At 38.0% G+C, this 15,198-nt stretch overlaps 2 protein-coding genes across 2 annotated transcripts in view; both read right to left on the bottom strand.

Moving 5' to 3' along the window:
- Positions 1-305: 305 nt before the first annotated feature.
- Positions 306-2,419, bottom strand: ccr12b.2 (chemokine (C-C motif) receptor 12b, tandem duplicate 2). Its single transcript, XM_017486012.3, has 2 exons — positions 2,272-2,419; positions 306-2,048 (listed from the first exon to the last, which is right to left on the bottom strand). Exon 2 carries the CDS (start codon positions 2,031-2,033, stop codon positions 1,041-1,043), a length of 993 nt encoding a protein of 330 aa, XP_017341501.1. The 5' UTR covers positions 2,034-2,048; positions 2,272-2,419; the 3' UTR covers positions 306-1,040.
- Positions 2,420-2,534: 115 nt separating this feature from the next.
- Positions 2,535-15,198, bottom strand: part of si:dkey-225n22.4 (collagen alpha-1(XXI) chain) — a 58,881-nt gene continuing 46,217 nt past the window's right edge. The window contains exons 19-29 of the mRNA XM_017485809.3: positions 14,912-14,965; positions 14,639-14,692; positions 13,722-13,793; positions 13,495-13,530; positions 12,928-12,972; positions 12,206-12,238; positions 10,959-11,105; positions 9,026-9,080; positions 7,980-8,171; positions 7,807-7,884; positions 2,535-3,878 (exon numbers count right to left, since the gene is read on the bottom strand). Coding sequence (XP_017341298.1) covers positions 3,688-3,878; positions 7,807-7,884; positions 7,980-8,171; positions 9,026-9,080; positions 10,959-11,105; positions 12,206-12,238; positions 12,928-12,972; positions 13,495-13,530; positions 13,722-13,793; positions 14,639-14,692; positions 14,912-14,965 — 957 coding nt within the window. The 3' untranslated portion in view covers positions 2,535-3,687. The remainder of the gene's footprint in view (positions 3,879-7,806; positions 7,885-7,979; positions 8,172-9,025; positions 9,081-10,958; positions 11,106-12,205; positions 12,239-12,927; positions 12,973-13,494; positions 13,531-13,721; positions 13,794-14,638; positions 14,693-14,911; positions 14,966-15,198) is intronic.

Below are 15,198 nucleotides of genomic sequence, written 5' to 3'. Positions count from 1 at the left end.
TTGTGTTTAATCCATTAGACAAATACTGACTAGCAAATTTATAAATTCATGACATTAATGCACAAAACATGTACATATCTATTTAGGAGGCATACATTTTCATAATCATAATCGCGGAGTTATTCTCAGCCCACTCAGTGTTGATATGCAGTTGCATTAACTTATGCATAATGAACATTAGACAAACACACTGAGAAAATGCAGACATCTTAGTGACATTTTATTTACAGTTTTTCTTATATATGTGAGCAACATTAGTCATTACTAAGTCCCCCCCCCCGTCCCCCCCCCCCCCCACTGTTTTGATAATTACATACAGAATCATACAGTAATTGAGAAAGAAACAAGAAAAAAAAATGGTTCATAATCTTTCTACCTTTTCTGTATGGCTAAATAATAGCAAATACTATAAGAGGGAAATTGAATCCATTTTGCCTTGTTTCTCCATATCCCATGGTGTCCTTGCGGAAACTCAAGCCTTCCACAGATATTATCCAAAAACTTTAATTAGGCAGTCCGTATTATTAATTCAGGGTTTGTGGTATGATCTTCCTACACACATGGTGCTACACACAACCTGTCAGTTTGTTAACCAAACTTGAATGTAGTTAGTTTTGAATGTGAATTGGGCTGTAGAGATACATGGGTTTGCCAGTGGTAGAAAACAAGTTAATAAAATGCATGAATTTTAAAAACATTCAGTAAATACATTCTGTGTGAAAATAATTAAAATGTTTTTACAGTTGGTTCTTTATGGAGAACTCTTGTGTGCCGGTGTGAAGATTAAACTATTTAAAAAAGTGCCATATTGTACAGTGATGAGCACTTTTGTTGCTGTAACATACACTACATTTTTTTTAAATAAACTGTTCAATTCATTAATTTTGTCAAGATTTTTTTTCACAAGTTTGAAAATATGCCATATATTCCTATACTCTAATGGTCATATTATGGCTATGAAACTGCACTAAACCACATTACAGTGTTATATGTCCCTCATTTATTCTCCCGTAAACGTTTTGCATTCCCCCGTAGACGTTCTATCTGGAGAATGATCTGTTGCTTTCACTTACATCCAGATAATTTTTTAAACATGGTACCTGATCCAACAAGAAGCGGTGCACATAGTTCTGGAATTTTCTACCCAAAAAAGTATAGAATACAGGGTTGATACCGAAGTATAAATTGGCAATGCTGTGAGTGATATACTGCGGATAGACAAGACTGTAATCACAAGGGTCCCCGTTATCATTCTCTCTTATCACTAATATGACATTATATGGGGTCCAGCACATGAACAATAGAACCACAATGATAAAAATCAGCTTCAGAGGCCTTTGTTTGCTCCTCATTCGAGTTGAGAGAACCCTCAAGCCGATCCTGATGTAGCAATACAAGACAACAACTAAGGGGAAGATGAAAAAAAGTGCAACCTGGGAATAAGTGCCCATTATCTTATGTTGAGGGTCACCCATGTCAGTACAGGTTAACCCCTGAACAATGTCTTGTACTATGTCGTGATTGAGGAAAGTCTCCAGACTAGTGAGGCCACAAACAATCCACACAACAGTGGCTGAAATGTAGGCGTAGCAGCTCTGTCTCCACTTTGCAGCAGCAACAGCATGCACTACGGCCAGGTAACGGTCAAAAGTCATGAGAGTGAGGAAGAGGACAGAACTGTAGAAGCCAAGGTGGTAGGTACCATTCATCAACTTGCATCCCACCTGGCCAAATGACCACTCCGAGGTATGGTACACAGCTTGGAATGGGAGACCAATTGTAAAAATCAGATCGGAAGCCACCAGGTTGATGAGAAATATATTAGTGACTGTGTTGGGTTTTTCAAACTTGAAAAGGATATATAGCACCAGTCCATTTCCTAGCACACTGATAATGAATATGACACTGTAGAATGGTGGCAATAAATGTTTACTAAAATTAGTTATGTCCGTCATGTCACATGGTGGCACATAAGTCATTGTAGAATTGGTATCTTCGTAGTCAGACATGGTTGATGTGTCAAAGTTGTCCATGTTGCATGCAACCTGCTGTGAAGAGCAATTTAATAGTTGAAAAGATGTCATGGAAAGTAATAAAAATAACAGCAAAGCTAAGGAAGGCCTAAATGGCCATGCATTTTTTTTTTAATCAAACATACAGAAAAATTAAGTTGTGATCACAAGAAAACAAGAAAGAAAAAAAATTATAATGCGTGACCGCTTAGGGCTTTCATACAAAGCACTTTAGAGATAATAAAAAAATTAAGCTTACCACGGAGAGATGTTCAGACTGATGAGTTGCCTTGTGTACAAAACAAGACTGGTTTTGGACAAATGACTAGACGGACTAAGGTTGGTCAGTATAAAGATAACTAGAACTATGCTGCATGTGCATGTGGATGTGTGTGTGTGTGTGTGTGTGTGTGTGTGTGTGTGTGTGTGTGTGTGTGTGTGTGTGTGTGTGTGTGTGTGTGTGTGTGTGTGTGTGTGTGATTTTGACTCATTCCATGCATCATCTTCTTCCTTAAAAATGTTTATTTCACAATTACTCCACTAACACTACTAGAAACACCATTTTTCTTCTAAATTTAGTAGTGGTGCTGATTGCACATCACATACACAGTAATTTATTTGAGCAATCCTCAAAACTGACTTACAAACTTAACAGGACAAAAAAAAACAACATTTTAATCAACTCTGTTATTGCAAGAACCTTTAACAAAGTAAAATGCCATGGTGTATAAGAAAATAAATACAGATTTGACTAAAGAATGCATGTAAGATTTATCTGATTATACCTTTAGAAAAAAAGGGTTCTTCAAGGGTTCTTTAGAGTTAGTTTAAGGGTTCTAAGCTTACCAAAAGATTCCATTTGGAACAGAAAAGGAAGCTCCCTGTGAAGAACCTTTAAGGTTTCCCCTGAGAAATAAAAACTAGAGAACCCTTTTAGGTACTAGATGGAAAAAATGGCTCCTAAGAGTTTATGATCGGTTAAACAAAAATGTCTATTTGTTCTTCATTCATTGTTATAATAGAATAAAATACAGAATAAATTACATTTGTCAAAATTGGATTACATTTAGAATAAGACTATGGCATGATTTTTATACTACTTAAATGAATAATGAAGACATTTGAAGACATTTAAACAAGCTGCATTTGAATACACATCATTATTTTATAAAACGATTAAATACTCTTAGTATAATGCATATCTCTTTATAATGCATGTTCACTTGGAGGTAGCTTCTTCTTGGCAGTGTGTACCAGAGTCATACAACATATTTGTCTTTTAACAAGTCAAAGTGTAGTAATTTTATTGAACTGCCCTACAATTTAAGTACCCTTTAAGCACAGTGATGATCTTACCTTGTCTTCAAAGCACTTCAAGTGGGTCAATCAAGTCATCTTATGTTGCATTCAAGCTTGATAGGTGGGTGACCAAAAAATGGTGTCTCCAAATGCGATACATACAATTAACACACTCCATACAAAAAAAAGGCCACCGAATATGCTCTGCTCTGAATTTCTCGGCATGCCATTGTCTTTACAGTATTACTGCATGTATAAGGCCATTCATCTAGAATTGGTTTCAACCCTTTATAATTGTTCTCCTGAATGCCAATGAGTAAAGGACTGATCATGTGCAGCTCGTTGAGATGCTTCTCATATATAGTCTGTCTGTGTGTCAGAAGTTCGGGCCTTTGCTGTAGTGCTCTTCCCTGAGGTTGTAGGCCGCGTAGCAGATGGACATGTCACATACTCCAGCTGGCCCTGGGGCACCTCGCTTGCCTGGAAGACCTGGTGAGCCAGTTTTGCCCGGTGTTCCCGGAGGACCAGGTAATCCAATTCCATCAGTGCCATGCAGACCCTGGATCCCTGTTGTTGCAAGAACCACATGGAACCAGGCTAAATAAGCTAATATAATTTTGTTGAGTATGCTTTAAATTTTTCTTTTGTTTTGTTTTAATTTTAGTGGTGTCTAAGTCCATTTGTGGCGATCAGCTGTGTTTCAACTCCAATTTAGAGATATGTGGAGTAAGGGCTCAATTCAATTCAATTTTATTTGTATAGTGATTTTAACAAAGGACATGGTCACAAATCATCTTTACAGAAAGAAATACATTCAGAATATAAATTTTCAATGTATGAATTTATCCCTAATGTGCAAACAAGGAAAAACTCCCTGAGACAACATGAGTAAGAAACCTTGAAAGGAACCATATTCAAAAGGGAACCCATCCTCATCTGGGTGACAACGTATAGTGTGATTATAAATAAATCCCTGCTATAACTGTGTACTACATGGTCAAATGGTGCAACTGTGTAACCATTACAGTTACAGTGAAAATATTACAGTTTTCACATGAAGTCTATTTTTTGAACGTATCCACTGTTCACTGATGGAGATGTGAGTGCAAACTGATCATGTCTAATGTAGTACTAAAGCTATCATAGCAATTGTAGTCCTAAGTCATCATAACATAACTGTTCATATGAATTGTGAAAGGATCTATGTTATGACGTAAAATGCAATTGCAAGCTCCTTTCAAAAGCATATTTCATAATGTGTGGATTCATGTGTCATTCACCACCGACATGCTGTAGATTAATCTCTCAGCTGCAAGTGTACACATTCAGAGAGAATTCAAGGCTGTGTAACAAACCACATAAATTGTATGCCTGAATTGTAATGGGACCAATTGTGTATTGGCAATCTATTTAGTATGGTAGTATGCAGTTTTGGATGGGACTCCAGTGTCTCTGAAGACATAATTCAATTCTGCCATTTCCTCAATATTACAGAAACACTGAGATTTAACAATACATTGTTTTGCATATTAATGTGACTGTAACAGTTACTGTGTCCAGTATCTCAACTATAATCTCATGGCATCTGTGTTTAGTTCTCATCATTCTGCATGGGAGATGGCTCCACACATCTACTAAGATAATAGACCAAGTCTACTTAGCTAGCTAAAATAAAGAGAAAAACTATCACATCCGGTTGCTCCTGATGTGTGTGGTCATAGATTTCCCCTCACGCAGAGTGCTGGAGCACGCAGCATGCTATGAAGCCTGAGGTGCGACAGCGCACGCTTCCAGGTTCAGTGACATTGAACCGACTGGGCGGCCTCAACAGCTCAGGTCCAGACCCAGGCTGACAGGACAGTGAGGGAGGTAACACAGGCATGCAAGACCGAGGGTTGCCATAAAGAAGCCCAACATGCGTTAAACTCAGGGAAACACAAATCATATTTCTGCTCCCAGGCATGTTTCAAAGGCAGCTGGCGTACCCACAAATGGCTCCATAAGAGAGCAAGAGCCAAGCTCCAGATTGAGACCAACGAGGTGGTCTCACCTGCTGAGCTCCAGCCAGAGGTCAAAGTGGTGACCTCAACTCCAGAGCTTCAACCCATGACCCAATAAGTGGTCTCACCTGCAGAGCTCCAGCATAGACCCAGGAGGGGGTCTCACCTGCCAAGTCTGAGGTCGGCAAGACAACCTCCCAAGCCATGTTCCTGTCCAAGGTCAACAAATCGGCCTCCCAAGCCATGTTCCATGTCTGAGGTCAATGAGACAGTCTCCCAAGCCATGTTCTTGTCCGAGGTCAACGAGATGGCCTCCCGAGCCATGTTCCTGTCCAAGGTCAACGAGATGGCCTCCTGAGCCATGTTCCTGTCTGAGGTCAACGGGATGGCCTCTCAAGCCATGTTCCTTTCTGAGTCTGCTGACACAGCCAACAAAGTTAGCTCCAGAAGTGACAAAGAACGATGTTCAGCTTCCCTGTTCCACTGAGGACGTTGATCTGCCTTCCTGTTCCACTGAGGATATCGTTCGGCCATCCTGTTCCACTGAGGACGTCGTTTGGCCATCCTGTTCCACTGTGGACATCGTCCGGCCATCCTGTTCCACTGAGGACATCGTCCGGCCATCCTGTTCCACTGAGGACGTCGTTCTGCCCCCATGCTCAGTCGAGGACATCGCTCCACTTTCCCACTTCACTGAGGATGTCGCTCTGCCATCCTGTTCCACTAAGGACGTTCCACTGAGGACTCTGCCTGAATGAGCCAAGTCCACTCTCCAGCTCCTCTGGGAAAGGACCACATCATAATCAATACCTGCCTCAGGTCCTTGTATTTGCTGTTGACATTCTGCCCAGAGGGGTCAGACCACCACGGGGGCAGTTTTGTAAGGTGCATCGGAGATTTCCCCTCACGCATAGCACTGGAGTATGCAGCACGCTCTGAAGCCCAAGGCACGACAGTGAGCACTTCTGGGTGCAGCAACATTGACTTTGTTTACTTTCAGCACGCGTGTTTGTTATGGTTTATGTCATATCTCCACCCCTGTTATGTCATTGGTTGTCTCTTAATGTGTCATATGTGTTTGTTTCCCCCTTGATTACATTTGTTATTTCAACCCCTCGTGTGTCTATGTTCAGAGCAAAGTATTGTGTGTTTTCTCTGTACCAAGCCTTTGTCCTGTGTTTACATTTCTATTTTGTCCTTTTGCCTTGCCTTATGCCCATTTGCCGATTGCCTGACCTGTGCCTGTTTTTGACCACATTACTAATTCACGTTTTGGATTTGTTTGCTTGATTTCCTTAATATAGCCCTTTACTGCACAATCATCCTGCATCTCCTCCTTGATAATTGTGACATGTGTATTCTATTACCCAGAATTACTATCAAAATCACAACTGAGTGTTGAGGATAAATTATCTGACTACAATTTAATACAATTCATATTTGGACCAATTTAGAGTACAAATAAATGCATTACTTTTTCAGCAGCCAAAGCTAAAATTCCACCAGTCCTGAATCCTTTTCAGCTTATAGTATAATATCACGCCTTCTCACTTACAGACTCTTGTTTAATTTGTTTACACAATCTCGCTCCACTTTCTCTGTCTTGTCATGGTTATCATATTACCATATATTAGAAAAAAGATCCATGCCCTGTAGCTTTAACGCACCTGATCCCTATTAATTAATGCTTTTAGAAGGACTAAATGTTAAAGTCAGGCGTGTTGAAAATAAATTCTCCAGCGTGGTAGATCCCAGACTTTGACACCGCTGCTATAAAGAATTCAACTAAAATGCCAGAAATTTAGTGGTATAAGACTGGCATATTGCTAAGTTGGTTGAGTATAAATCCATTTTATCTGTTCATGCCTAGTTGCCATTTCCGTGGTCATAAATGAACACATCTGTTCTGATAGGTGGAGCAGTGCGCAGAAGGATGTGATATTTGAAAAATGGGCCAAAATTATGCTAACTTTCCCACCTGCTGAGACTTGTTTTTATCACAAACATAAAGCTAAAAAAGCCCTGTCCTAGTTCTTACAACCTGGCTATGTGAATAAATATTATTACAGTGCCCTAAATAGGATTTACCCTAATTCTCTCTCTCTCTCATATATATATATATATATATATATATATATATATATATATATATATATATATATATATATATATATATATATATATATATATATATATGAAAATTGATTGAAAATCTAAATACAATATTATCAAGATGTGTGATTAATTGATATACAGTTTCACACAGAGATGAGGAATCAGGCAATAGAAAGTCTATGATGATAATGAGCTTGACAAATTTGTTTTTAATTAGTTCTGTTGGACATCTCAAGATTACTTCCTGCACAGTCACAAAAAATGCAGAGAATATATTTACCACATCCAGACACACCATGTTCTTATATGCCTTAGTTTTTGCATTTGCAGTATTATATGTATCACAGCTATAGCATGTGTAAGCTGAGTTGATCTCTTACCTCTTTCTCCAGGGGGTCCAGGTTGTCCCAGCCTGCCTTCCCCTTTGTTGCCCTTAAAGCCCCTTGGTCCCATGTCCCCTAAAGAAAGTTACACACAGAATATGCATGTATTCTTTATGTGACCTCATACACTCCCAACCCTGTCTGTCAGAGAATTAGTAAAGCTCTGGTACCTTTGACCCCCGGGGGGCCCTGGAAGCCAGCTGAGCCTGGGTAACCCTGAGAGCCTGGCCTGCCTGGATAGCCCTGTGGTCCAGTGGAACCTTTAGGACCCTGAGCTCCAGGTGGACCCGGCGGCCCTTCCACCATCTCACAGGGTTCACAGCTCCGAGGAATCATTGTCTGTATCAGCTGGGAGAGCTCCTCTGAGGGACATGAGTGTGCAAAGAAGAATATTGAACATCTTTACCTTGATGGGTCTGGCAATCACAAGTTATGCTTCTTCTGGAGTGAAGACTTTTGTTTATTCTTAGCAAATTGTATAATAAATACATTTGGTTCATTCAGCATGATTATACACATTAAATAAATGAATCCTTTTTGTTTTTGCTAAGAAGTATGAGTCATTACTAAGCTCACGTTTTCAAAGCTCTTTACACAGTTAGAACAACAATGCGGTATATGGACCAGAAGGTAAAAACATTTTTAATTGCTTTCACACAAAATGAATATAGTGAAAACAGTCATCAAAATTGTTATGTATCTCTACAACCCAATTTGCAAATGTTTACATAGTTTCTGACAAAATCCATTTCAGTAAATTTACTATTGCAGTAGTTAACCACTCAGTTGTTCACCCACTTTTTTTGGGGGGTGGGGGGGGGTTGTTATATTCGATATGCGATAGGTAAAGTATTCTTGTTACAAGAACACTAGTGTTTTAGTGAAATTAGTATCTTCAGAGATGTGTGTGCAGTGTTTTATGCAGGGCATATAATGAACTGTGTATTATTGCAAATAGGTGTGAGAAAAGTTCTGAAAAAGTGAATGTGATACAGAGAAAATCTAGTTAGCACTAAATGAGGAAAAAAAAAAACTTGCAACACCCATTAGCTTGTATTGTTATTCTAATGGCATCACTTCCTATTCTATTGTTTAGGCACAGTTATCAACATCCTTCTTTTGCTTACAACACCAATTGCAACACTGCATACACTGATGTTATTAAACGAATAGCTGTCCAGCCTTCTCTTGTGAAATGTGTAGGTTAGCTACTTACGTCTTAATGCATCTCCACAGAGCTTTTTTAAGTGTTCATCAGAAGGAGATTTCCCCTGCAATACAGATAAAGCAGTTGATAAAACTTGAGTTATTTCCTCTGTTTCATTTAGCATTAAGGAAACATAACTGAGATCCTGCTTTTTAAATTTATTTTCTGTCAAGGAATACTATCCTTTAACTACTAATTTATAAAATGCAACCACAATTCCAAAACAGTTGGGATAGTATGGAAAAGGAAACATAAATAAATAAATAAATGAATGAATAAATAGTAATTTGAAAATTCACTTCATCCTGTACTATACAGAAAACACATTATTAAACACATAATTTTATGTTTTATTATTGTGAATTTAAGTTATTTTTGAAAATATACTCTCATTTCAAATCTGATGACTGCAACACACTACAAAAAAAACAAAAAACAAAAAAAACAGTTGACTGTTTACCACTGTGTAACATTTCTTTTAATAACACTTATTAAGCATTTGGGCGCTGAGTGAAGACACCAGTTGGTTAAATTTAGCAAGCAGAATTTTCCCCCATTCGTCCATATACATTTCACAGCTGCACAACTGTACGGGGCCTTCGTTGCCTTATTTTTTGCTTCATAATGCACCGCACATTTTTACTCGGAGACAGGTCAGGACTGCAGGAAGGCCATGCTAGCACCCGCTCTCTCTCCTTACACAACCATGCGCTTGTAATCTGGGCAGAATGTCAGAACAGTCTCTGGCTTTTGGACCTGATGCTGATAACAGCTTGGATGGTCCTTTTCCTTTTTGGCCCGGAGAACACAACAGCTGTCTTTTCCAAAAACTATTTGAAATGTTGACTTGTTGGACCACAAAACACGATTCCACTGTGCTACTGTCCAGCTTAGATGAGACTGAGCCAAGAGAAGTCAGCAGCACTTCTTTACAGTGTTGATGTATGGCTTCTGCTTCGCATAGTAAAGCCTTAACTTGCATCTGTGGATGCAGCGGCGAATGGTGTTCAGTGACAAAGGTTTACCAAAGTATTCCTGAGCCCATGTCAGGATCTCCGTTACAGACTCATGAGGGTTTTTAAGACAGTGATGTCTGAGGTATTGGAACTCACGTGCATTCAGAAGTGGATTATTGGCCTTGCCCTTTTTACGCAAAAAGATTTGGCCAGATTTCTTGAATCTTTTAATTATATTGTGTACCATACAAGGTGAAATGCCCAAAATCCTACCGATTTGTCTTTGGGGAATGTTGTTCTCAAAGTTTTGGATTATTCGCTGATGCATCTGTTGGCAGATTGGCAAACCTCAACCCAACTTTGCTCTTGAAGGACTAGACCTTTTTTGGAGGCTCCATATATACTGTGATTAGACGATTGTCCCACCTGTTTCAAATCACCTTCTTTTTTCAACTTGTCACGTCACTATTAGTCCTAAATTGCCCCTGTCCCAACTTTTTTTGAATGTGTTGCATGCATCAATTTCAAAATAAATGTTTACCTTCAAAAAAAACACTATGCACTTGATTAGGTAAAACATCAAATACTTACTCTTTATACATTTTTGTTTGTTTGTTTGTTTGTTTAAATACAAGTCAAAGTGTATTTACAAAATCACTCATCTTTGTTTTATTAGCATTGTCCATACTGGCCCAGTTTGTTTTGGAATTGGGATTGTATTACAACCTTGAAACAGAAAAAGGTTATAAGTAACTTCTCTAAAGGTGCTTTATTCATTTCAGTGAAGTCAGTTAACTTTCTAATTATTCTGCTTGCATGTCTATTCAACAATCTATTCAATCATCTTCAGTAATCACTTTATCAGTGGATCTGGAACCTAGGCAGGGATATACACCTCACATGGCACAATAGTCTTACATATCTGTGCAACATTGCAAATCAGAAGCAAATTTATATTTGGAGACATGTACTGCCAGAAAACTCACAGGTTTGCCAGGATATCCTGGAAGACCGGGATGCCCTGGTGACCCATCCTGTCCTGGAAAACCACGTGGTCCAACTACTCCTATGTGTCCTAGGTCTCCTTTTTTCCCATCAGGCCCTCTATAACCAGGATCTCCTGGAGTACCTCTCTAGATAGGAAGAGGAAAAGGCTTTCCTGTTACATTGGAAAATATAATGATTTGATCTCGTGTTTTTCCTCAGGTTGGGGAGCTCCACTCCTTGATCTAGGGTACAGTTTCACAGTGTCCCGCCTCACTCTGGGATTTTTTATCAAACTCTTTAATAGCATCTATCAGTATAATTTGTATTATTTCAAAAAGTATAATATTGAACAGTATACATAAAAATCCTTGATACACTATTTGTCTTAACATCATTAGTATTGACATTATTTGGGGGAACTGCAAGACCAGATTTCTATATATTAAGCTTTAGCAAAATTATTACCAGTGACTGAACTTTATTACATTTGCTTTTACTTACTGGTACAATAAAAAGAAGAACACACACTGTTTATCTTTTTTTCTTAAATGATTGGGGGTTTTTTTAAACGGGAAAGAAAATAATCATAATATCTGACATGTAAATTTATGAGCCAAAACTAAAAGAAAAAACACTACTGTTCTTGAAAACCTCCCTGCACAATTGCACTGTGCACATTTCACGATCCTCTTTTGTGCCTCTTTATGCACTTGTCTAAGGTTTGTAGCTTGTGTAGCTGGTTAAACACACTCCCCTCTCAAGCCTCACAATCTGACTCTTCACAGCTTGTTTAGCTTCAGGTCAGGTGACTGGACAGGGAGTTTCATTCAGCACTCCCTCCATCCTCTCCAAATAGCTTTTTCACTACTTTGAGGCATTTGGCTCATTGAAACTCAAACATAAAAATAAAAAAAAAAACAATAAAAAACAATTTTAAAAATGTGTCTCCCATGGTTTGATGTGCAATCTAAGTCCCATTCATTATGCCTTTTTTCTTTCAATGTCACTGTAAGTGATGGAATAGCACTAGTGGCTCCAGCCCTCCATGCACCTTGCACTACAGCTGAAGCTCACTCATCCTGATACCTGTCAACCTGTCAAATATAAACACCCCCATGGACACGACTATCACTCCTCTAAAATGCATAACTATCTTGTTCCTTCAGCAGGAGGAGACAATGCTGCTTCCTGTGTAAAACGAGGTGGGAAAGATTAAAATACAATTTGTGAGTCTAATTCTACAAACCTCTCCTTTGCTTCCCCTGAGTCCAGCTTCACCCTGGTAATGGCAGAAAGAAGGGGGGGGGGGGGGGGAACCCTGCAATTGTTAACAATTCTAACATTAATATCAAAGAGACAAAAAAGACAGCATTTGAGTTGTCAATGAGATTGGAGAAGAGGTGGAGAAGGGAGAGTGAGTTGAAGGTTATGTAATGAAAAAAAAACACTTTCCTGTATATGTCCATTGCTTACTTTACAGTCTTTCATTTTGAGCTGATGAAAGTGGTGTTTTTCTAATAATGCAAATGAAAGCTATGTATTGATTATTTGTCACAAAGAAAAAACTTGTTTTCTACACCTACACAGCATGTATAAGGGCTATATATATATATATATATATATATATATATATATATATATATATATATATATATATATATATATATATATATATATATATACATAAATTCCAGTTGTGAACTAAAAAGTTAGATGTTAATAACTGTGCTATAAGACACATACAGTAAAGAGATCATCTTTCCATTTTCAAAATATAGACACTTTCTGATAAAAATCTCCAAATAATACAACTGATTTCCCAAAGTCCATCTCTGTGACTAAATCATACAATATACCAGCTTTTGTAATGTAATGTAAAGTGATGAATCTCGTCCTCTCTCTTCATCAGTGTCCAATTCACATGCATTGTGCTGCCCCCAAGTGGACAGATGGTATGTGCACTCTCACCGGTGGACCAGGCACACCAGGTGTTCCATCGCTTCCTCTTTCACCCTGAACGAGAATGAAAGGTGGTCTCTGTCAGGGGGTCTCAGATATGAAAAGGGTATCATTAGCATTTAATACTCAAAAGCAGCCTGAGGCTAAGTGCAACATTTGGGAGAGCATGATGTGACATACAGTGCAGATTTAAATTGGTGCCAATAATACAGATCGTATCACAGGAAATCAGCACACTGTTAAAAAAATAAAAATAAAATAAAATAAAAAAGTTGACTTCACTTAAAATTTCAAGACAACTTGCTGCACAGCCTTTTTTGAGTTTACTCAACTCAATTGTTAACCTTGAGTTGAGTAAACTCAAAAAAGCTGTGCAGCAAGCTGAAATTTTAAGCTGAGTCAACTTTTCTTTTTTACAGTGCACAAATCATCCCATTTCAGTTCTAGTCTTCTGGTTTAAGTATTATATATTTTGCTATTTAGCTGAGATTGTTTTAGATGCCACTGGATTCATAAAGATCATCTAATTTTAACCTCGTCTGAAAAAAAGTGAAATAAGGATCAAAATGGCTTTACCTGAGCACCCATTGGACCAGGTTCTCCCATATCCCCCTGTGAAACAGAATTAATATTATAATGGTAGGTCAAAAGAGGCATTATCAGTCGACATTTTAGAATAGGCTGTGCATCTAATCACTGAAGTGCAAATTATATATCACAGCTCATGCAGACTAAACCACTGACTACTGAAACATCAACTCCGAGCTCTGATGATTTCTCAGAAACTTTTTATGATGACTTACCTTATGTCCTTTAAAGCCAGGAAGACCAACAGCACCTTGTAAACCTAGAAAACCTGGTTCTCCTTGTGAGCCCTGTCAAAAGTTTAAACATATCTGAATGAGTTTTAGGACCCCAAATCTCTCATCTTGTACAATTAGCCTATGTTAGACTCTAGACGGAAAGTTTAGAATAATTACAATGAAATAATCAAATAAACCTTTTAATTAAACATAAGCTGTGTTCATTAAGCAAGAAGCCATATGACTGCAATTAAATAATGCTCTAAGCAAGATATTTAGATACAGACATAGCTATTAAAGGTGAACTTTATTATTTTAAACATGTTTTGATATCACTTTATAACCCTGTCCAATGACACATAGCAGGAATGAATGAGTAGTAACACCTGTCACTACTATTAGGCTAATTACTATAGAATACTGAGTAATTACTCAGAAATTAATAGTAAAGTAATAGTTTGGTAGTTCATTATGAACTAAGCAATACTTATTACAGAATCTTATGTATCTCCTGGAGAACTACTAGCTAAGTATTATGGATCATTAAGTATTCATACTTTTATTAATATTAAGTTACTTGTTATTTATGAGTTATTGAACAGTACTGTGAAGTCTTACTCATATTTCTAGAGCTATGAAATATTTTAATTATAAAATTAACAAGCAATGGATATCACTAGTTTCTTAATTTTACCCTTTATTTGCATTTTCCATCCCAAAAATTAGGAAGGGTGGTATGTTATGATAATATTTAAGATATGAGGTTTCACCAGAGGGGGAAAATGGAAAGCTTCTTAATATGTTAATATTTTCATTACAGTTGTAATCCATCTCACAGGCATCAGAAAGCTTTAAACATTCCCAACTGCTCCATTAAACTAATTCATTAAAATGAAATTGAATAAATTAAATTTTACCTTTTCGCCTGGCACACCCGGACGACCAGGTGATCCCTGTTGTCCTGGACTTCCCTATACATGTAGACACGAATTAATAAACCAAACAACCAATCAGTCATTTATTCTACATGATGTCCACAGTGTCCTTACTGTCAGGCATGTGTTAGTAATCTATTTGATAAGAATATAATTTAGGGAAGGGAATTTATGCAATTTACAAATAACCATTCCCATGGAGACAATCAGTGTATTTGCATAATTGCTGAAGGTGATTTTTAATACCAAACTAACCTTAGGGCCAATTTGTCCGTCTGCTCCAGAGGACCCAGGTGGCCCCTGGATACCCTGAGATGTTGAAGCAGAAAGGGCACAGAGTTAAATATTTTGTGACTACTGTGGTGGAAGAAGATAACACGGTCTGCTGACTTCATGCATTACAAGATGGCCATAGTTACTGAATGCAATTATTGCTGCGGCTAAAAAAACTGAAGGTTGAAGTGGATTATTATATGCCCTTTTTTTTTTTTTCAAATCATGCATTTGCTGAAGGTGAAGCAAAAACGTACAGAGAGTCTTCA

The sequence above is a fragment of the Ictalurus punctatus genome, chromosome 1 (genome assembly GCF_001660625.3).
Source record: "Ictalurus punctatus breed USDA103 chromosome 1, Coco_2.0, whole genome shotgun sequence".
Classification (NCBI taxonomy): Eukaryota; Metazoa; Chordata; class Actinopteri; order Siluriformes; family Ictaluridae; genus Ictalurus; species Ictalurus punctatus.
This window is presented reverse-complemented; position numbering and strand designations above follow the sequence as displayed.

Coding starts and splice junctions, on each gene's coding strand:
- ccr12b.2 (XM_017486012.3), bottom strand. CDS start 2,033: ATGGACAACTTTGACACATCAACCATGTCTGACTACGAAGATACCAAT.